Source organism: Zosterops lateralis (assembly GCF_965231275.1).
Source record: "Zosterops lateralis genome assembly, chromosome: Z".
NCBI lineage: Eukaryota > Metazoa > Chordata > Aves > Passeriformes > Zosteropidae > Zosterops > Zosterops lateralis.
The window spans coordinates 34,027,043-34,050,153 of NC_139800.1; the positions used below are offsets into that span (position 1 = coordinate 34,027,043).

A 23,111-nucleotide genomic window follows, 5' to 3' on the forward strand; every position below is an offset into this window, starting at 1 on the left:
CACGACTTAAATGCTACATAAAATGTCACAGGGGTTTTGTCTGTGGTGGTGTTTTGGGTTTTGCTGCTTTTTCGGGGGTTGTTGAGTTTGGGGTTTTTTTTAGTTACTGAATAAAATATTTGAGAAGAGATTTTTAGGTATTCATTTGGAGACTTTTTAACCTTATCAGGCCAATCACCTTTCAGAATAATGCAATTTTTATTTTAGTATTGTTCTAGCTGTTGGATGCTTTTGTCCAAGGTCATCTTTTTCTTGCGTAATGAATCACAAACAGAGTAAGAAGGGATTACATGGGTGTAATTGATTAATCAAGGTTGTTAAAAAATAGCTATTAAAATGCTGTTGTGTTAATCTTCCAAATGCAAGTTGTTTTTGATAAAGCAAATACTTTGCATATTAGTCTTAAGTAATTTTTATTATGTGAATTATGTTTATTAACACACTTCATGTGTTAATTTCCTAGGGAACTTTTAACTGGTATTTAGTTGTGTGTTCCCTTTTATAACCAGGATTTTTAAAAAGCAGAGACCGTGCCTATACAAAGTTCTACACACATCTCACCAAAACGCAGATATTCAGCCGCTTTATTGAAGAGTGCAGTTTTGTGAGTGACAAGGATACTGGCTTGGCATTTTTTGATGACTGCATAGAAAAGGTGAAAAATACTCTACTAAATAATATTCTTCTGTTCACTTTGTGTTACTGTCATTTTCCTTTCTTCATCTTCTTGCATGGTCATAATTTCTATGTTGTTGGGGGAAATTTTAATTAAAGGCCTGTAGTATGTCAATCTATAAGATAATGTGAGAATTACCAGTAGCTGACACTTTAGCAAGATGCAATCCATATCTTCCCATTAAATGCTAATTTCCTCCTCCTGATGGGGGATTTCTACGAGTGGTCGTGTGCCATGACCAAAAACATCATTATAGTTTTTCCCACAATCTCTGGACAGAACCTTCATTTTAACAAGTTCTTATAGACTGAGTCTTTAGTGAAGGATTGATTCTAATCAGATTAACATTTGTGAATGGACAGAAGTTAATTTGCCTTTCCTTTCTCTGCTAAATGTGGGGTATGCATCTAGAGATTACTTAGTTAATAATTTGTTATTATTGCAGGTTGTCATATTGGAAATAGCTGAAAAACAAGATTTTCTCCCAGTGAAACAAAATGAAAGCCCTTTTCCTTTGATACATTAAGGATTTTATATTTAGTAGATAATGCGAGCAGATTGAAAGCATTCTGATTACTGAATTCTTCACTGAAGTATTTGAAATAGAGCTTAATTGCTTCTACAGTAATACGGAAGATTTCTGTTTCTTTAATATTTCAATCAGCAAGTGACACAGCTTTAATAGAATTATTTAGGATTTTTGTTTTGAGTTGAGAAGAAACTCTTAATTTTTTTTTCTTTTCCCAGCTCTTTCCAGATAAAGGAACAGAAAAAGGAGAGAAGGTACTTTGCCCTTGATAATGTTTAGGAATATCTGATCATGGAATAAAAATGGAAAGACAAGGCTGTGGACTTGATATTTGAGTAATTAGAACAAGTATAATTGATATATAGCCAATCAAATATGGCATATATTAAATACATTTTTACATTTTAATATAACTGACATTGAAAAGGACATTTTGTTACAAAGCCAAACTCTGTACTTAATGTACAAACTCTATTTTCAGGTCGATGTAGATTCTGTTGAAGATACACGCCTGATTGAGCTTGATGAGTCACAGAAAAGTGAACACACCGTGTTCATAATGCCACCAGAACCACCTGCTGATGATGGACAGGACCGAGTGCCAAAATACAGGTACAAGTTAGACAGTCATGAAGAGTGAAACTAGAGTGCTTATGATGTTTAGCAGGGCAGATGTTCCGCGATGGTGCAAGATTTGCCTTAATGCAGTGTTCAGAAGAACTCTTTGAAAGCAATGAACTGCCCAGCTTCTGGTAAATTTCTGAACCTCTAGAAGTCAGTGGTTTGGGTGTGAATGTTGAATTATGGTATTAATTTTTAAATTGCTTCTTGCCAACTTTATAGTAACACTTTCCTGCATGTATTCAGCATCCTTTCTGTTTGAGCCATTTGTATTTTGTAGCAAGTGCAGTGCTCTTTGTTCCATGTTGGGAATGATGAAAAGTGGGTTGTGAGTCTACCCAGTGCTACTGATCTGCACACAATGAATCAGAAGAGCAAAACATGCGCTCCACTTTCCAGATTTCTTGCATTGAGTCTTTTTCAGCCCTGTGCAGGAAGTGTGGAGTTTCAGACACTCTGAGTATGAGAGTATGATTTGTTTCTACCTGAGTGTCTTGGAGATCATGACGGTTCTGTTTTTTGCTGTTATCCTTTTAATCATGGTCTATGCTCCCCTGACCTTCATGGTTAGCAATCTAGCAGTGGTTCTTCTTTCCATTGTCTTTGGAGGTTTAATGTCCAAGGCATCTTCTTGTAATATCTTTGTGAATAAAGCTACAAGAATTTTTCTCCTGTTTGTAATTTTTTTTCCATATCCCTTGTCTTTGTATGGCTTTCCTGTTACGAGCAGGTATGTGAAAACTTTTATTTTCTGTTGTTTTTTTTGTTGGTTTTTTTTTTTTTTTTTTAATAATCTACATAGCTATAAAAACTTCCCACGACTAGATTTCAAGCTCTTTGACAGGCCACAGGAGCTCAAGCTCTCCTTCAGCAGACACCCAGCTGGAAGCAGCATTTCGAATAGTCCAGCACTCATGGCAAAGAGGACAAAACAGGTCAGATGAGTCTCACTGTAATCACTGTGTGATCACTAGAGACACAAATTTTCTTGGTAAAACTGCTGCTGCCTGTTTGTACTGTAAGTTAATGTTGTTAGAAGTTTGGTTTCTCTAAGTATTCAGAATGAACACTTAAAAATAAATGGAACAGAAGAGATTAAAAATTATCATCTGAGATTACAGTTTATTGTCAAATGCATTTTTAAGCATCAGGCTGTAATATAAAATTAAATTAAAATCAATGCATAGTGTGGGAAAAAAGGATTGATCCTGATACTAGTTTTTACCAGCAGAGAGTCTTAATAAGAGAATGAAAGATAAAAAGGGATCTTCAGCTGAATATGTGTCTATTATTATTAAATGCTCACTCTTAAGAAGCCAGTATCTGAATTAGATTTCTAGATTCGAGATGTTAATATCTTTTGACTGCTTTTGTGTTTTGTTTCACCCTTACAGGAGATAAAAACAGCCCATAAATTAGCCAAGAAGTATTATGTAAGCCCCTCCCAGTGGGCTAAGTGTCTCTTCAGTCATAGTTACACCCTATGGTTTATTTGTCTGCCGGCCTATGTCAGAGTTGCACATCCCAAGGTCAAAGCACTGCAACAGGCATATGATGTTCTGATTAAAATGAGGAAAACGGATGTGGAACCACTAGATGAGGCAAGTGGAAATCAAATAAAGTTACGACTGTGAAATAGAAGACAAAGTGCAAATACAGTCAATTTTGCTAACACCACCAGGTTAAGCATACTACAGTTTGACCTATATTAAAGCTACCTTAAAATCATCTCAAGTAAGCTTAACTACAACAACTGGAAATTAATTCCTTATTTTATCCCCAGCATAGTGTCTGCTGGGTCAAGTACTCCAACTCAGCGTTGCTAGTCTTCTCACAGATGACTTCCAGAAGGAAGTTCTTGAATATCCCTGGGTTTTATTGCACTTTAATTAATGCTTTGCAGCCTTACTGCACTGAAGGGATGATGGATTTGTGTGCAGCATACTACTCTTTCAGTGGTATCCACAGTACACAGCAGCAAGTTGTCCTTCTTACCTTCTTTATTTCTCAAATAGAAGAGCTGAGTGAAAAAAAAAAAATCAGCATGCTCAACAGTGTGACCGCTGATGTTATTTCAGGTCCTGTGACTTGCTATTTAATTTTTATTCCCTCTTCTGGCTGTAGCATATTACGGACTAACTAGTTGTTCTCACAGTTTTCCCTTTTATATGTGTAAAAGTTGGAAATCAGAAAAGAGTTGAAGATGCTTCAAAATTCTTGTCCTTAATCCATTTACACATTTCTGTATCTTTTCAGGTCTGTTACAGAGTAGTAATGCAGCTCTGTGGACTGTGGGGTCAACCTGTTCAGGCTGTGAGAGTCCTTTTTGAAATGAAAAATGCTGGAATACAGCCAAATGCCATCACCTATGGTTATTACAATAAGGTAAGGGTCCAGTGTCTTTTGCAGTTGTCACTCCCAATGTCTGGTAGCATGTTTTAAGGTTATTTCTTGAAGTTCTTCACTTGGATTTGCTGATTCTGTTGGTCAAGCAATCCTTTTGGACATGCTTACGGAATGACTGAACCTACACTAAATGATTCTATACTGTTAAATTTACATTTTCATGCTGTTTGGCTAACCAAAAGTTCTCTTGATTTACACTGTTTCCATTTGCAAATATTGGAACCGTCTAGTGCTTCCATGTCAAGTAAATCTGTTCTAAGGTGTATTCTTTAAGATAGCAAGATCCAAGATGGATGGAGGCTGGAATTAGGCTAGTTGAAGTAGACTCCCCCTCTTTCCTTGGTTTCAAGTTCTCATAATATCCTGATGAAACTTCGTGCTAAACTATATAAAGGAAGAAGAAAGGAGATGGTACTATGGTCTTCTGTTGCTATCAAAATATATAGATAAGAACAAAACCCACTGTGTTAAAGAAATTTTGATCCGTTGTCTGGTTTTACTCAGCTATTGTGTACTGAGCTGTGGAATAAAAGGGAATAGCTCATAAAAATTCAGTTATTTGTCCTACTTCACATGGTTGACAGTAAATGCTTTATATTTTTTTAACTGGAAGGAGAAAAAGCTTCTAATCATACTGTGCTTTTTAATGTAACTTCCTTACTGTTTTTGTTACTGCAAGAATGTCTTTTTCTGCAGGCAGTTTTAGAGTCTTCTTGGCCTAGCGGTAACCGCAGTGGCATATTCCTGTGGACAAAGGTACGAAATGTACTTCATGGCACAGCGCAGTTTAGGCAGTGCTTAAAGAAATCAACGCAGAGCCCACCAGTGCCTGTGATATCAGGTAATAAGTTAGTTGAAATAGATTTATTTCTGGTGAACAAGGGTATGACATGCTTTCTGAGGAATTGCAGCTAAAATTGTGGCTTTTGAAATTGGAAAATCTGTCCTTAAATATATAAAAATTGATATTTGCCAACTTGATTCTTATAACAGGATTAGAATGTCTTTTCCATACTGAAGAATTAATTATCTTGATTTCTGTTGTCAGAATTTCATACTCATATTTTATGTGTGCAAGCTGAAGTACTTACTGTTGTCTGAAGAGGTTAGATTTGTTTAAAAACCTGAACAATGAAGTCCTCTCTTACTAACCAGCTCTTGTTCATGTCTTTAGCTCTGCGGAGTCCCACAGTTGGAAGTGATGGGGACATGGTGAGCCATGGTAGCGTGGATAGTTCTAATGATGCTAACAGTGGGGAGCACACCCTCTTCGTCAGTGACTTAGTCAGGCTTGATTCCGTTGATAATCACTCTAGCACAGGTACTAGATTCTGCTGGGTTTACTACTAACAGTTCCCCAAAAGGCTGAATTTTCTAGTCTCCTGTTGATTTTCCTTTCTCAACTAGTACTTTCCCTTCTTGAGGCTGTAGAGTAGTGTGGAGTTTAACTTGTGTAGAAGAAGTACACTATTGTTGAACATTTCTCCTTTACTGCCCGTCATACTTTAGTTCAGAATGTACCATAGCAGAGCTACTGTTATAGTAAAATAAGAGTTTTGCTGTGGTCTCATGTACTCTGGTTTCTGTGTTAACCTTCAGGAAAGGTATGAAGCCTCTGACATATGAGGCTGTTTAATTTTTTGTCATTTATTCACAGAAGTGTTAGTCTATGTAAAATCTTTCCATGAAAGGAAAGGAGTGATATTTGGTGAGATGATTAGAAGGTTAACACTTGAAAATGTTTTTACTTGATAATATCCCAGAAAGGTCTAATTAGCATTCAGGGAATTAGTATGTTATGTTAGAGTATAGTAAGCTATGCTTTTAAAGGCTATATTCAAGTGTCCTAATAGTATTTGCTAAACTTTGAAATAAATACAGAAATTATCAGAACCTTGTCATACAGTTTTTAGGAGACAGCATGGAAATGGAAAGGCAGATGTTAAGCTAGAGAAAAACTCCACATTAAACATGGTGTGCATTCCTCCTGACAAACTGAAGTAAAAAGAGTTCACAGGAAGTTAATAGTTTGAAATGGCAAGACAAAATGCATGGTTCTTCTTACCTGCTTTGGTACTGATCACATCCTAGCTGTGCAGTCTCAACTAAACATCCTTTCTGTGTATACTTCAAAACTTAATGTACAAAATGATTCTTGCACACTCTTCATGTTTTTAATTTCTTGAGCCCTTCTGTAAAGAGAACTTTGAGTCTGATTCCTATGCTTCAACTGATATGTCTGCCTAGATGACTGAACTTCCCTTCTCTCTGCTCTTTGTTGCTCTGCTTTTTGCTCTTTGCTGTCTCTTGGGTGCCGCATTTGTCCTTGGCTATCACGGTGTGGGGTGCAGACTTATGGTGTGAAGCCTTGGATGCACGTGTGCATTATTTCTACCCTTGAATGTTACTCCTGCAGGTAATTCACCCATTTATTGATGGGGTATTGGCACTTCTGCTCAAGGCAGGGACACTAAAATTATTGAAAATCTGATAGAGAGAAAATAAGCACCAAAAGATATCGAAACTTAATTTTCTATATATAATTTTTTTAATACAGTAGCCAAATGTAATAATTGATGGCTGCTCCAGAATTAAAAATTCTTTTTAAATAGCTGTTACTTTTGCTAAAATAAATAGCAGTGATGTGTATGGTAGATGAATTGTATCTGTCAACCCAAGTTTTACAGAGCTTCCTAACACCTTTCACACTTTTTTGTTACAGTAATAAGTGATAATAGGTACTCTGAAGTACATAAACAATCCTGTTGAACATGTTGCTGAGAAATATGTCCATATAGTATTTTTTTCTTTTTGCACATGCAGCAACACTTTAGATAACAATAACAGAGAAAAGACTCATTCTGGGTTTTTTCATGTGACAGACCTTTTTGATTACTATAAACTTTTGGTTTTTTAGTGAGTTACAGCTGGCAAGTTTAACTGCTATAGCAGAGGATCAGACTTTTTAAAAAATGTTTATAGTTTAACTTTTCTTTTCTATTACAATTTATACTTTGGCATACAAAGATATAGCAATGTTTATAGTGCAGATTTTTTCCAGAGCTGTATTCACTGTTAGAAGCTTGCTCAGTTATGGCTGTGCTTGTCTAAATTTCTTTTGTTAATGCATTTGAGAATTCAGCTTACCCAGCAGTTAAATATTTCATGCTAATGTAATAGGAAAGGAATAAGAGGAGATACAGTTCTTTAAAAAGTTAGTCACCATAGTGTTTCTAGGGTTCACTAGTGTTCTAGTGTTCATAGTGTTTCCATATTCAATATGGTTAGAAAAGTAAATTTAGATTGGTATAGCCAAATTATCTCTGGTGTAATCATCACTGAGTAGATCTTTCCACAGATTAGAAATTTTGGAGATCTCACTATAAACTTTTCTGGAGAGACAACATGTGGAATAAGTAAATTTCAGATCCTTTATTTTCCTATTGAAAAATAAATTTAGAAAGAAAAATGAACTTGAAGCATGTGTTTGTATTTTTTCTAACAGGTGGTCAGTCAGACCAGGGTTACAGATCCAAGGATGGACTTTTGAGAGGTGATAAGGATAGTCTTCCTGCGGCTGAAACACAAGTAGAGAAAGATATTTCTTCTAATATTGAAGACTTAATAGGAGGTTAAGTATGCGTGTTTATGTTGAAGAAGGCTTTTGGTAATAAATATGTTTCATGCATTAGATTAACACAGATACCCAATGTATTGAATTAGTAATGTTCTGAGGCTCAGAATACAACAGATTTCATTCTACTTATGTGCCCTAAATTATACAGTGGAATGTGTATAGGTAGAAATATTATTATTTATTATATTAACGTAATATAGATGGAAAAATTGGACAAACGTTGGGGTATGCAGTAATTTACATTCCATTCCTCTCATTTATCTGTTTGAAATTTTGACAATTTTTAACTGCACTTGTTGACCTAATAAAAAGCACTACTTTTTCTTACAAACTCTTCCCAGCTATAGACTGCCTTATGGTCATCTCCTGTCTTCTGTTCAAATTTTGACCTTAGCTTTTCTATATTTTGTTGTTTTCATTACTAAATTTGTTTCATATCTGGGTTATGAGATCCTTTCTGCGAGTTAGGGCTTTAAAAGCCTCTCATTAAACAAATAGCCCTGCATGAAAATTTGTGAGCTACTGTTCTTACTCTGCTTGGGTTAGTTGAAAAAATACCATGGGGAGAAATTGGCAAATGCTATAACCCTGTGAACAGCTGAGCACTCTCTGCATAATGCTGGCAGCTGTAACCTTTCTGGGCATTGCTTCCAGGAAATGCTCAGAACCTAGTAGGAGTGATCCTTTAGTTTGTTATTACTTAAGTGGACTGTTGGAGTTTACATTTTACATACCAGTGCAAATAATTACTAAGTTACTTAACTTTGTATCTCTATATCTCTGTATCTCTATCTATATCCATATATACTGATGTTCACATTCTCTTTCTTGCAGAGATTTCTACAGAAAAATCTTATGAAAAGCAACAGCTGAATATAGAAAGTCAGAGTCCAGCTGATCCACCTGCTTGGGGTAACAGTATTGTGAAAGCTCCATCAGGCATTTTTGATAGCAGTGGAAGGAAGAGCAGTAATGGTGAGCCACTGGGTGAAACAGAGCTTGCTCAAGTCCTGATGTTGTTCTGTAGTGTTTTGCAATCTGTTTTGTGTTGTGAAAAGAAACAAATCTTCTGTTCAAGGTGCAGATGTCTTGCACAATGTTTGCTTTTTCCACCATTATCCTGTGTAGGTGACATAGGCGCAGGTGAAAGCTCTGGATTCTAGGGCTGAAAATCACTGTTCTGTAGGTTGAAATCAAGATTTTCCCTGCCTGCACTGTGAGTGTTTCAGTAATACATTAGGAAACAAAGAGAAGTAGTGTCTCCACTCCTGATTTTGTCATCTAAACCTTGCTGATCTTGGACAAGTCTCTATTCCTGCAGCTTACATTGCCAATCTATCATGCAGGAGTAATGTGTGTTGTCTTTGTGCCGTACAAAATTAATTTACTTGTCCCAAGATTTGTGATGAGGAAGATTTATGGATATATAAAAGCCAAATCTTGGGGATCAGTTTATTTTTCTGCCTTTGTGTTTGTCCTTTACTAAGACAAGATAGTCCATTTTCAGTGTAGCTTGACAGCACAGAATGGTGTCTCGGGTAATAAGTTGCCTGGAACATTTTGACTATTGTGATAACTGTTGGCTAGCCAGGAAGCAGCATTGACGTGAGACTCAAACATCCTCCAGCAGGTGGATATGGTACAACAGGTCTTCTCTTGAGGTCCTAATATAGTACAATTTCCAAACTTACAGAGATTTTAACCTAGCTAACACAGCTATCTAGATAGTAAATGTTCCCAATTACTCTGAGGAAACAGGGACATTTAAAATATTAGTTTATATCCTCCTCATGCTAAACTTAATTAGCATTTTCTAAATATACAGCTGTGTCATAAATGAAACAATCCATCTGTATTGGGCAGACACACATGGTAGTATTTTTCAGAACCAGAATGAACTAGGGAGTTTGATGTTTAAATCTGTGAATGTAGCTCATGGGGGAAAAACCTCAAAACCAACCGAGCAACTTTTACCTAAAATTGTCATTTCCTTTAGTTCATGGCTATAGTACTCTTTGGGTGTTGGCACAGGGAAAGGAGGTAGAAGCCATAAACAGCTTTGACTGCAAAGAATAGGTGGCTTTTGATCTGCAGGATGCCTTTGCAGTAAAATAACATTTTCATGCTAGTGTTACTTCTTGATGGATATCTTGAGACTGCAGTGCTTCTCTATGTAAGGAGATTGAGATTTCACATGGTTTCAGGAAATAAACATTTTTGGTGGCTATGGATACCATGTTATTAATACATTTTCTCTTTTAGAAACTGTCTGTAGCCCACTGTTCATAACTCAGGATTCAATCGAAGATACTGTCTTTGATAATGTTTCTCCTAAGAAAACAAGTGAAAAAAGACAGAAGAGGCAAAAACTGTTTTCAGAGAGAAGCTGCAGTTTCAGTAGTGAAAGCAGAGCTGGAATGCTGCTGAAAAAAGGCAGCTTGGACTTGCATTCTAAAGAAATAGCAATAATGATGGGAGCAGATGCCAAGATCCTAACAGCAGCTTTATCTGGGGCCAAAATTTCACCCTCTCACATGACTAAATCCCACAGCTTTGAAAATATCACTGACCAGCAGGATTCTGACGTAAGTGGCACTTGGAGTGGTTTTACTGCAACTGATTGGGACCTAGAACATAGGTCTTCACCAGTGCTGGAAGAACCTGGGGAAGGGCAGGAGCATCTTGAGAATGGAAGAGCTGGAAACATAACCACAGTGGAAGACATGAATCTTGAACAGTCAGCTGAGTCTAAAAACCAGAAATCAGAATCCAAAGATGCAACCACTAAAAGAAACAGCTTTTATGGAGTGGTTAAGCCTATTGAAAGGGAAGATGTTGAAGTAGGCTTGGACCCTCTTTCTTTGCTAGCCACTGACAGCACACAACCAGGTTATCCAGAGCCTGGGGAAAAGTTGATGTCACCAGTTGCAGCACGTAACTTGGCAGATGAAATAGAGAGCTATATGAATTTGAAGAACCCATTGGGTAGTAAGTTTCCCAGCATGGAACTGCACAAGCTGGATAAGGAAGCAGAAGCTTCTGGTATACTTGGTCACTCCCAAGAAAGGAGATCAAGCCTGCCTTTGGATCCCATCCTGCCATCGTCCAAGCATTATGAAAATCGAAGAAGTCCTTCTGTCTCCAGATCCAAAACATTCACTGGACGATCAAAGCAACAAACTCATTCACAAGTTCAAAAGGAGCGGTCTTTGTCTTTGACAGGATTGGGTCGTTCTTCTCCACATGGCTCATTGGGAACTGTTGTAACAACTTTATCCAATCTGAAGTTAGACAATATACTGTCTGGACCAAAAATTGATGTTTTGAGATCAAGCATGAAGCAGGCTGCCAATGTGGCCAGTAAGGTGTGGGGAGTTGTAACATCAGCATATAGTTACTCAGATGATGAGGTAAGTGTTTTTCAGTATAAAAAAATTGGAAGACACAAAGTTAGAGGGCTAACTTTTATGTCCAGAGGATTGCTTCTCTAGGTGGTGTTTTTTATTAAGTATTGACCTGTATTAGATAATAAAAGTTATACTTTATCTATGGTGTTTTTCCTTGCCATTAAAAACAAACAAACAAACAACACTTTTCAGAAAAAAGCAGATTAGATAGTCTCAATGCAGTAAGTTTTAGCTTTTTGTTCTCAACGTTTCTCCCATTTGTTTATTAATCTTTTTATTTATATGTGAAGAAATTGAATCAAGAAACTCTGGTAAGTAAAAATTTATGTCATCTTAAATGATGCCATACTGCCCTGTCTTAATTTAGAAAGCTATGTCTTAATTTAGAAAACTATGTGAAAATAAATTACAAATGCAGGAAGTCAAGTTGGTGAGGGTCAAAGTTGAAAGTAGTAAGGTACAGCCTGAGATCTAGTAAATTTACCTATCAGAAATTTGGAAACTAAATGTTATGGTTCTTCTGTGACTAATAGAGTGTTTTTCAGAGTAAAACATTTCACACAATGACAAGAATGAGGAGGATATAAAAGGATGAGTATTGTAACTTCCTCTTTCCTTGTTATGTCCTGTTATTGTGCCTTCAAACACAGTTTTCTCAGTTAGAAAGGCCTCACCTTGATCCAGTTAATGCCTCAATCAGGTGTTTGGTTTTAAGGATCTTTTTTCTCTCCTCCTCAAGGTATTAAAATAGCTTTTGGTTGCGTTTCTCAAATTCTTCTTGCTTTGACCAGCCTTCATAAAAAGTAGAGAAGGAAAAGATAACTTTGACTTATTTCTATGTGAAACAAATTTAACTGATACTACTAATGGGGTCTCAAATAATAAATAAATATTAATAAATTCTTCTTTTTTTTTAACCAGATATTGCCTGTGACAATGAAATCTTGCTGCCTTGCTTTCTTTCCTGGGGTTTTTTCCTATGATCTGTGTTTTCTTCTGTGCCTTTCTATTAGATTGACCTGTTGCATAGAATTTTGTTTAATCCAAGGATGTGACTTATTTCAGTTTTCTTCACACATCATTTCATTCTCTCCTATTTTATTTCTTTAACTTACCTTTTAAAAATATCCTTATTATTATTATACCTAATATAATATCTAATTATTATACCTTGTTGCATCTTGTGTTTTGGTGACTGAGTTATTGCTGCAACATTTCAGCTGGTATGTTTCCTTCCTGTCTTCAATTCTGAAAATAAGACTTTAACTTGAACCTTTTTTCTGGTATTTACTTCATTTTGTGTAATGTCTGACAAATTGCTGTTCTGCATCATTTCTCCTGTTTCTACTGTAATGAAGAAATTTATATCCCTATTGTTTTGCCACTCAATGTGTCAGTTTTTCAATATCCTCCTGCTTTATCCAATATCTGCACCTTTTGGGGCTCATAGATTTATCTTACATCTCATAATTTATTTTTTTTTTTTACATCAGGATTTATCTTAATCTACTAGCTTAACTATTTATTCTCTAGGATAAAGATGGAAGTCAAATAATGGATGTGGAAATACTCAAAAATGCTACTTTTTCTTCTTGCATTAAAGGAAGAAAGCCATCGACCAGACTTTAACTTCCCTGTGAGCTTTGAAGATAATATTTTAGGAGATAACCTGTCATCAAGAACTGGAGTCCCAGGCCTACTTACAAATGAGCTTGCACAAAGCACTACTAGTCTTGGCAGTAGCAGCAGTGGTGGAGATGTAGGAAGACAGCATTACAGTGCAGGTGAGATGATTTGGTTTTGTTTCCCCTGATAACTTGATTGTAATACAACTAACAGGGAAAACTGTTGCATGTGAAATCACTCAAAACAGTGGAACCTATGATAATGTGAAATTATTTCAAGCCCTTAAAAGAATTACAAGTAAATCTTTACTTCCATTCTATACTCTTCTCTTGCAGTAGCAAGTAGCTAATGCTTCTCTCCTCATTGAATGTATAAAAAGCTGATACAATTTGTATGAGTTTAACCATAAAAATACTTCTTGTGTATGTGATAGGAAGATTGCTAACTAGTTACAGCAAGAAACACCTGCTCATTCATGTAAAGTCACAAAACCCTTGAAAGTATTAATAGTGAAATATTAATACAGAAAAGCTGAGCAGTTTGAGAACTGCAAATAGTTGCATAACTAACAGAGACAGATCATTTGAGGGAGGAAAGGGGCAAACTGTCTTGGTTTAGAAAGACAGGTGTCTACCAGGGAAAGCTGGAGCTTCCCTTAGAAACCAAACCAACGGAACAAGCCCATAGTTCCATGTGCACAAAAAACCCTAAAGCAATACACACTAAAAGTTATTAATCTTTACCAGGGAATAGGAGGTGTTGGATACATACTTGATTTGAACTTACGTAGGAAAATACATGATTGTTGATGACTGTGAGCCTATTGCAAACTGTCCTTTCCTCCTCCCTGCCAGATATAAAACTGAATTAAATAAATCTAGTAATTTTCAGTTCAGATTTAATTCAGTTAGATTTGATTCTTATTTTGAGAAAAAAGATGTGTTTCTGAACCAGCTGTGGGGTTGGTTTAGGTCTCTTTGCAATGCAATACCTCAGCAATGCAAACATTGTAAAGCTGTCTGCATCAAGAGAGGAAGAACTATCTTGCGTACTGGAGATAAGGTGGCCCTGTATCGCAAAATCTGGACAAGATATCTTCTAGTTCCAGTTAGTTAGGGGGAATATAAGAGCCAACTATAAAGAGTGGCAGCCAACAGGGTACGTAAAATTTGTTCACAGACATAATCTTGAGCTGAAAAAACAGAGGAGCCTTCTTTATGAAGAGGGGATATCGGTGGTGATTTTTTTAATAGAAAAATTTGGGCATGTAAAAAATAATTTCAATAATATTGCCTTCTAGGAATGATTCCAACCATTTCCTTTTAATGAATGTATTCCACCTCCTTTTCCCCTTTTCTTCATAACCATAACCTTGGTTAAGGCTCATAACCATAAAACGTAGCATTACCAAAGAAAGACTATTTGTTTTAGTCCAGTGTTAATCAGGGAAAATCTAAGTGCAGTAATGGTAGTTTTGGTATCATATGCCTCACGTGGTGCTGTCCTTGCATTTTCTGTGTACATATGGATGTATTATTCAAGAAATCATGACTAACTTGGTCAATGTACATTGGGCAGTCTTACTTTACTTTTTACAGTCTCTTTTACTGTTTTCTTTTACAGTCTGTTTTTTTTGGTTCATGCTTTCTTTTACTATATCTGTGATATATTGTATTAGAAAATAACCTTGAAATGTTAATCATGAACAGTATATTTATCTATATTGTAACTGTAATGTCAGTGAGTTACAGATACTCCTTCCTGTCTTTGGAGATCTTTTGGTACAATTTTCTTGCCTTGGTTGAACAGCAGTTACTTTCTTTGGGAATGGATTAATGATTCGTTGCTTGAACACAAAACTCAAATGACTCTTTTTGTACAGGTGAAGTTTCATTCCCAAGAAGTATGAAAGTTCTAGATTCTGAAAAATCAGAGCACAGCTCTTCACATAATACTAGTTTATCCAGCATTTTCCAGAACTATGCAATGGAGGTAAGATAATTAAACTCATAGATGAAAGCAATAATTAGTAAATTGTGCAGTATGCATTAATTAGCTATTTAGTTGCATCGTGGTTGGTTTTTTCAAAACAATTTTTCCTTGTTTTTACTGCAGAGATGCTTAATATTTGTAGCTTGGAGTCCAACAGCAGCTTTAAAAAAGAAGAGTGTCTCAAATACTTTCATGCGTCCATCATATATATTGAGAAAAAGATGTTCAGGAAGAGTCAAAACTTGAAGTGAAAGGAGTTAGAGTTAAAACAGATCATTTGTGGGGATTTAGATTTTATTTTCCTTAGGAAAATTGTGCTATTACTAAATAATTTTGATAAGTTGACCACCAGCACCAAAGCCCTCACACAAGTATTTGCTTAATCCTCTTTAAATAGGGAACAGAATTGAAAGGAAAAAAAAAAAAAAAAAAAAAAAAAAAAGATTGAGGGTTGAGATAAAGACAATTTAATACATGAATTTTGGAGAAAAAATAAAAAAGAGGGAGACACAACAACAACAACAACAAAAAAAACCACCAGTAATGCAGAGATCAGTCAGCATGCTGACACCTCAAGGAAGAGCTACCTTGAAAAAACACACATAGTTTTATCTCTGAACTTGATGTTACACAGTTTCATTTGGTCATCTGAGGTCAGCTGTCCTGGCCGTGTCCTCTCACAGCCTCCTGGCTGAGTTGTGCAAATAATTTAAAAAGTCTGTGATAGTGTGTAAAGTCCTGTGCCACAATAACTAAAACATTGAACTATTGTCAATCAACATTTGGAGCTGGTTACCAGTCTGAAACACAGGATTATAAAGAATACTAACAAGAAAATTAACTCTATCCCAGCCAAAACAAATGAAATAATGTTTTAGTATGGTTCTCTGTTTCAGTTATTACCTGTAGATGCTTTCATATTTCAGATACATAGGCAATGGTCGCTGAGTTTGCCTTGGTTGCTTTTCTTCCAGCTGCAGTGCTATTTTGCTAGATCCTTTGTCATTTTCACTTATGTTTGGTGTTCTGGACATCTAGGCTTGTCAAGCTTCTGCATTGCATTATATAAAGGGTATAGCATAATAAAATATGTCATCTATAATGACATATCTAAATTATATTAGTTGTAAAATTTATTAGAAGTTGTGTTTGATACTTTTTTTGGAGTTTTTCAGCCATGTAACTGAAACAAAGAAGTAAGAGGAACAAGGTGTATAGTCCATTCTTCAGTTAGTACAGGATTAATTTTGCCACCTTTTTTCCAATTCTCTATCTAGTATAGTGGAGGGACTTCTGTTAGGCAAAGACACAACATTCTGATTTTCCACTTGTACTGGGTTTGCATGGTAAGGATTTGGTAGAAGAGGAGCTGCCAAAACTTTCCCCCGCATCTGACAGAGCCAAAGGCACCCAACTCCAAGATGGACCCACCACTGGGCAAGGCCAAGGCCGTCAGTGACAGTGGCAGCAATGCTGGGATAGTGTATATGAGAAGGGAAAGAGAATGCTGTGCAATAGCAGCTGCAGGAGAGGAGTGAAAACACATGACAGAAAAATCACTTTGCAGATACCTAGGTCAGTAGGTATCTTCCACCACAGAAGGAGGGACAGAAGCTGCTCCAGGCACCAGAGGAGAGATTCCCCTTCAGCCTGTGGTGAAGACCACAGTTCCCCTCTGCCCCTGCAGCCATGTACACCATCCTAGAGCAGGTGGATGCCCAAAGGAAGCTAACCCTATAGACAGGGGCCAGTGCTCCTGGACCTATGACTCCATGGGGAGAGGAGCCTGGGCCTGGAGCATGTTTGCTGGCAGGGCTTGTGACCCTGCAGGAGATCCATGCTGGAGCAACTAGTAAAGAACTGAAGTTTGTGGGAAGGGCTTACTTTGGAGTACTTAGGGTAGGACTGTGCCCTGTGGGAGGGACCCCGTGCTGAGCTGGGTAAGAGTGTGAGAAGTAAAGAGTGTCAGAAAAAATATGGGTTGAATGACCATAATCTTCAGTCTCCATTCCCATCTGCCATTTCAGGGAAGAAGGTGGAGAAGCCAGAAATTAAAGTGAAGCCTGAAAAGAAGGGAGGAGTAGGGGGAAGGTGTTTTAAAATTTCGGGGTAATTTCTCATTACCCTACTTGAACTTTTAATTGGCAGTAAATTAAATTAATTTCCCCTAGTTGAGCTTATTTTGCCTGTGACAGTAATTGCTGAATGATGTCCTTGTCCCTATCATGACTCACAAGCCTTTTGTCATATTTTTCTTCCCCTATTCACTCAGATAGGGAGATTGCTAGAGTGGCTTTGGGGAACATCTGGCATCCAGCCAGGGTCAAGACACCTTTTATAAAGGTTTCTTTTGTGTTTGATTAGTTTTGAATAAGTGGACATGCATCTACTTATACAATTCAAAAATTTGTATATGCTGAAGTCTTCGTAGAAGCAAGCAATTGCAAATGCTAAATTAGTAGCCTTTTAGGGTAATGCTTCTTCCATGCCAGAAATAAATTACTAATATCTTTATTTCATAGGTAAAAGTTAAATATGAATGAAGTAATTCTGAGTATGGTGAGAAAGAAGTGGTGAACTCACTCATTTCTCCCCACTGGCCTTCTGAGACCTGTTAAACTTCTGTGGGTACTAAGCTTATAAGAAACAATTGTAAAATAATCCCAATAATATTAGTTCTTTGTTGTTCTAGGTCTTGATGTCAAGCTGCTCTCAGTGTAGAGCTTGTGATGCTTTGGTTTATGATGAAGAAATCATGGCTGGGTGGACAGCAGATGACTCAAACTTGAACACTACCTGCCCTTTCTGTAAAAGTACCTTCCTACCTTTGCTTAATGTTGAATTTAAAGACCTTCGTGGCTCTGCAAGGTCAGTGCATTTTATAGATGCTCCATTTCTGCCTTCATACCTGTGCATGGTTATATTTTTTCACAAGAGGATCTTTGGTATCTTTCCCTGTCTAGATGTACAAGAGAATGTTACTGCCTATTCATAATCAGTCATGATTGTACCGAAGAAAATTATAAGTTGTGTAAACTATTGAGTTGCATTGTAAAACAGCCAAAACCCAAAGAACTGGTTGCCTTTTTATCATGTTTTCGTTTCATATTTTCTTTGTAAGCATAACTGTAAGGAAGGTGTAAATCAGTTTTCATTTTATTTGGATGTTAAAACAAAGACTATGAACTTTAAATTTTATAAAAGCATATGAAGAGGTTTTTTAAATCTGTCAGCAAAGAATTTTTCCCAGACGAAGTTTGCTAGCAGCTTTTAGTTCCAGATGCTCCACCTTATTGTTTCTCCAGTTTAAGCTTCTCTGCTTACTGTTTTAACCTCTTTTACACTGTGAAAAATGGAACTTAATTTTAAGTTCCAGCTCTTAGAGTAGTTGTTATTGCTGTGAAACAGCGGTTCCACTAGTGTTCTCTAATGCAGAAATTGAGCATCTGTATTAACTGTAGAACATGCACTTCAGAGACTTAGCAAAGCAAGACACATTGGGGTTGTCATGTGCTTATGATTGTGTATGATTGTGTAGTCTGTAATGTTACATTACAGACTACATCAACCATTTTCAGTGATGTCACCTATTAATACACTGGTGCTGATTTGAAACCATGATGAACTGAGGTCACTTGTAATGGTTTATGTCCAGTGTAGGATGTCTTCTTTTGCAGATAAAATCTCTTTATGTGTTAATTTACTCTGCCTGTATAAGACACAGTGGTGAGAGTAGGATGAAATTTATGTTCTCTTGTCAAGCTTTTTAATGTTGTGTTTCCTTTTTTTGCTACTTCTGAAAAGTAAATTAAGAAAATGACTTTATGATTTTATGCTTATATCTTTACCTTTGTATTTTTCTCCTTCCCATTCATGTTGTAACTTTAGCTTTTTCCTGAAGCAAAGTACCTCAGGAGATAGTTTACAGAGTGGCACCCTTCCATTAACTTCAGATCCTCTGGAGCAGAAACTATTGACCAGTCCAGCTGTTGCTGACCTGATAAGTTTTTCAGATCACCTGCAGCCCAGCCACACCATAGCTGAAGAAACCAGCTCTGCAGCTGAGCAGGGGTAGGTAAAACAGGATTGTTAGTTCTGTCAGAAATGCATCAGTACTTCCACACTTAAAAGGGTGAGGTTGGCTTTTATACTAAGTGTGGTGAAGTACAGTTGTAACTTGAGGATGATCTCTTTCCTTTCTCACTTTTTGCATGTTTTAAGCTTGCTTTTATCAGTTTGAAGTAAACTCATTCCACCAAGTGAGTAGGTTCTAGAGATACAGCTATAGAAATGAAACTTCATCTGCTGTTGATGAATAGGTAAAACCTCTACTCAGTGTGGTTAAAACCCAATCACCGTTTAAACTCACACAGAAATTCGACCATTGCTTCTCCTTTCCCGTATGTGTGATTTAATAGGAAGGAAACTGCATTATGGGAAAAAATAAATCAATTTGCTGGAACAAATTGACAGAAAAGTTCTGGGAGCACTCAAGACTTCTGCTGAGCTTGTGTTCCATGACAAAAAAAACCCCACTATGTAAAACTGAAACTCTGAAAAACAATTCCACTTTTGAAACAGTTTGAGGAAGAAAAGCATTAAGGAGAAGGCATCATGTTGGACCAGGGAAGAACTGAAATAATTCTGCTATGAATTGTGACCTTTTTGCTTGGATTGGTTACGTTTTGTTGTAATTGTTTGGGGTTTTTTAAATCATCATTCAGTTTGAAATTCTGGGGTATTACTGCCTGAGAGTAATGAGGTAATACCTGTGTCAGAAAACTAAAACTTAAATCAATCAAGTAATTAGTCTTAATACATTAAAGGTGGTATTGCTTATGTTAACATCTGAATTTTGATGACAATATATTTTTAACTAAAGTAAAATTTAAGGCCAAAAGTCACCTGTAAATAATAATTTTCTCTCTCTACAGATTATATAGAAGCAAATACTTTCTGTTTCACTTTGTTTGTTCTTCTGTATGATAGTTGAAGCTGTAGTTTTAGCCATTGAAATTGTAAGGAGCACAGAACAAATATTCCCAGATCTGGAAATGCCTTGATTGCTTGTGTTAAATCTGACAAGACTGAGTTTATTTAAATTAGATTGCTGGATGTGTTTGACACAATTATTACTTCGGCATGCAATTTTCAAATTGCTTTCTGCTATACTGCTGTTCTGTTTATGACACTTAGAACATAAAGGGAAGAGGAAGTAAAGATGAGTGTAGTCAAAAGAAGATAATCTTCACAGACTGGCAAAACTGTGAAATGTTGTTTTTTTAAGCAAGGTAAAGCTGTAAAAGAGCAGTGGTTTCTGTACCGAACTGCAGTGCTTTCAGATTCATAACTTAAGTTACACCTAGCTGATTTTCTGAAGGGATGTTTATACTGATCTGAGAGGCATTTTGTTCTGTGTTCCCTAAACAATGGAGCTAACTGAGAAAATACAATTTCTTATTAATAGAGAAAATTGGTTTGGGATCTTCACTTGGCGGCCTTTCTCTGCTTCCTTCTTGTTGCCATAGAAATGCTGAAAATATTAGCATATTTTCTTCTAAAATTCACACAGTGATTTGGCAGAAGAACAGACTACAGATCCCACAGCCATGAAGACACATGCCAATAATCCACAAAAAAGGGGAGTGTCCTTGACTCGGAGCCACAGTGTAGGAGGTCCACTGCAAAACATTGATCTCTCCCAGAGACCGTCTCATGGCATTTCAACAGTTAGTCTTCCAAATAGTTTGCAGGAAGCTGTGGTAAGTCGAGAAGCTGCATATTCAGTTGAGAGAAAAATATTGAAGACAGTGAACTTAAAAATATTCTACTATTAGCATTCTTGTCCATTTGGGGAATGGGAATGGCCAAGTATATTTTCACCTTCCTACAACTGAGAAAAAATCCAACTTAGTTCACTTAATCTAAAATTGCTTTTCCAATACTCAAGTTCTGCTTAATTTGAAATGTTCTCTCTAACAGAATGAAGCTAGTCTTTGTGTTTCTAAAACTGGAAGTTCAGTAGTAAAGCAGCTGACTAAACACAGTAGAGCAAAACGTTGCAGGAATGCAAGTCTGTTCTGTTTCTGTGCATTTACTTACATTCCTGCTGTATATTCTGTTAGGCTTACTTGTTGAATGGATGGGAGAAGGTAAGAAGCAGTATTGAGACTCTTACCTTTCTTGTGGGGAAGGAAAAAAAAAAAAGGTGTTTCTCCTCTCTCTTGGTATTTGTTATTTTCTGGAGGCTGCCTTATTATGTGAAGTCATGATTCAGTTCCACAGCTGATAAAATTACTGGCATTTCTCTTCAATTTCCTTTGCTGCAGTCTTGATACTGGCTACTAGCTTAGATAGCTTGAAACTTGCACAATCAGGAACAAGTTCTAGCCAAAACAAATAAGCTTTTTTTTTTTTTTTTTTCTTTCTTGTTCACATAATAGAGAAAGCCTAGGTGATTGATCTTTAATATTAAGAAATCCCCAGCAGTCAAAACTGCTGATGGTGTTAAAGTTAGTGTGTTCAGTAGCTCCAGAAGCTTTTTCCAAGTGTCAAAAGAAGCTCTCCAGTGAAGGTTTCCAGGGAAAGTAGTCCTGAAAAGTATTTCTGAAAGATTCTTTGATTTAATAAAAAAGCAAAAGCAAAACCACAAAGTCACTCCCAAACAAAACCAAAACTTTTTTTTTTTTTTTGGTGCATGTTCTGTTTTTAGGATCCTTTAATAAAACAACGTAACCCTGCCCCTGTATCTGTACCCTATTTGAGCCCTTTGGTACTGCATAAGGAGCTTGAGTCACTGTTGGAGAATGAGGGAGAGCAAGTAATTCATACATCCAAATTCATCAATCAACACCCCATAATCTTCTGGAACCTAGTCTGGTATTTCCAACGGTTGGATCTGCCTAGCAACTTACCTGGACTCATTCTAACATCTGAACACTGCAATGAGGGAGTGCAGGTAAATGGCTTCCTCATGTTAGATCGGCAGGTATTACAGTGAGTTAAGTTGGAGAGCTTGGTTCAAAACATCTGGGTAAGTAATTCTTGAACAGCTGAATATAAGTTCTTGGGTTTTTATTATACAAGTAGATAGGTTTGTTTCCCACAAGGATTTTTGAAGGGGCATGTGTGAAAAGAGTCTTCAAATTCTAGTCAAGATGGTCCATTTTAAAAAGCCAGAGAGCAAGATTTATTGAGGAATAGGAAACAAGATGTGTCTGCGAAGAACTCAAAAATTGTAATATATTGCAATACATACAGAGTGAGTTACACTCTTGAGTTTACAATCTTGAAAGGTATTTTTTGTTCTCTTTGAAGAATAGGTTTTGCTATTCAAACTCCACTGAATTTCATTACTACACGACTAGAACAAAAGAATGTAGAAGAGGTCTATCTTTTGTGTATTTTGCCTTTCTAATTTAAAGGAGTAGATTGAAACCGATATAATTTTTATGTGTAGGTACAAATTGAAATTAAATATGTATTTGTACCTGATGCATGCCAAAAAAGTAGTATTTTCCTATCTACTTGTACACACTTCATCTTTAAAATTCTTTCCCTCAATTTTCAAAAAACCACCCACCTAGAACTGAGGAAAAGTTTCCAATAAATGTAGTTGAAGACAGACAATACTAATGAAATATAAAGCATTCTGGAAAACCATGATGTGTTAACAGGGAAAACAGCAAGATGGGAGATAATATAATGTAATTATTTAAATAGACGTACTAAGTGGTAAGTTTTTCTCACCTGGTAATTCTTACTGTATTAGTGATTCCAGGGGCACTTAATTTCATAAAATATTTACATAAGTGTTCTTTGACTACCATATATTTTTAATGGAAATACGTAGTTCATATCTGTATACTTATGAAGATTTTTTCTGCTTTTTGGGAAAGCCAACATGTAGATATGCACACCAAAATGTTCATCAGATCAGAAAATATTGCAGTATGGTATGGTTACTAGTACAGATCAAGTACGGTGTCTGGTGCACAAAAGGTATTTCCAGATATATACTCATAAGTATTTTCTTCAGATGCCTGTAGAAAACTAAATGGTCTTCATACATTAGGATAAACTAAAAAAAGGGTAATTAAATGTTGTAGTACTTGCGACTGCTCTGCTTGAGTGCCGTTTATTGTAGAAGATAACATCTGCTCCTGTTTGTTAGATTTAAGTTAAATAAAGTTAACCTTCTTTGTTTGCAAAAATAGT

General features: G+C 36.4%; 1 protein-coding gene across 3 annotated transcripts in view; it reads left to right on the plus strand.

Annotated features, from left to right (window-relative positions):
- Nucleotides 1–23,111, plus strand: part of DENND4C (DENN domain containing 4C) — a 71,703-nt gene that overhangs the window by 40,181 nt on the left and 8,411 nt on the right. For 2 of the 3 annotated variants that reach the window (XM_083883667.1, XM_083883666.1), the window contains exons 13-29: nt 510–655; nt 1,424–1,459; nt 1,687–1,817; nt 2,629–2,761; nt 3,221–3,427; nt 4,083–4,211; nt 4,929–5,073; nt 5,407–5,553; nt 7,738–7,863; nt 8,704–8,844; nt 10,132–11,279; nt 12,880–13,060; nt 14,785–14,894; nt 17,587–17,762; nt 18,783–18,965; nt 20,467–20,656; nt 21,607–21,852. In XM_083883667.1, coding sequence (XP_083739793.1) covers nt 510–655; nt 1,424–1,459; nt 1,687–1,817; nt 2,629–2,761; nt 3,221–3,427; nt 4,083–4,211; nt 4,929–5,073; nt 5,407–5,553; nt 7,738–7,863; nt 8,704–8,844; nt 10,132–11,279; nt 12,880–13,060; nt 14,785–14,894; nt 17,587–17,762; nt 18,783–18,965; nt 20,467–20,656; nt 21,607–21,852 — 3,575 coding nt within the window. The remainder of the gene's footprint in view (nt 1–509; nt 656–1,423; nt 1,460–1,686; nt 1,818–2,628; nt 2,762–3,220; nt 3,428–4,082; nt 4,212–4,928; nt 5,074–5,406; nt 5,554–7,737; nt 7,864–8,703; nt 8,845–10,131; nt 11,280–12,879; nt 13,061–14,784; nt 14,895–17,586; nt 17,763–18,782; nt 18,966–20,466; nt 20,657–21,606; nt 21,853–23,111) is intronic. The other variant, XM_083883668.1, reaches the window with a different exon arrangement.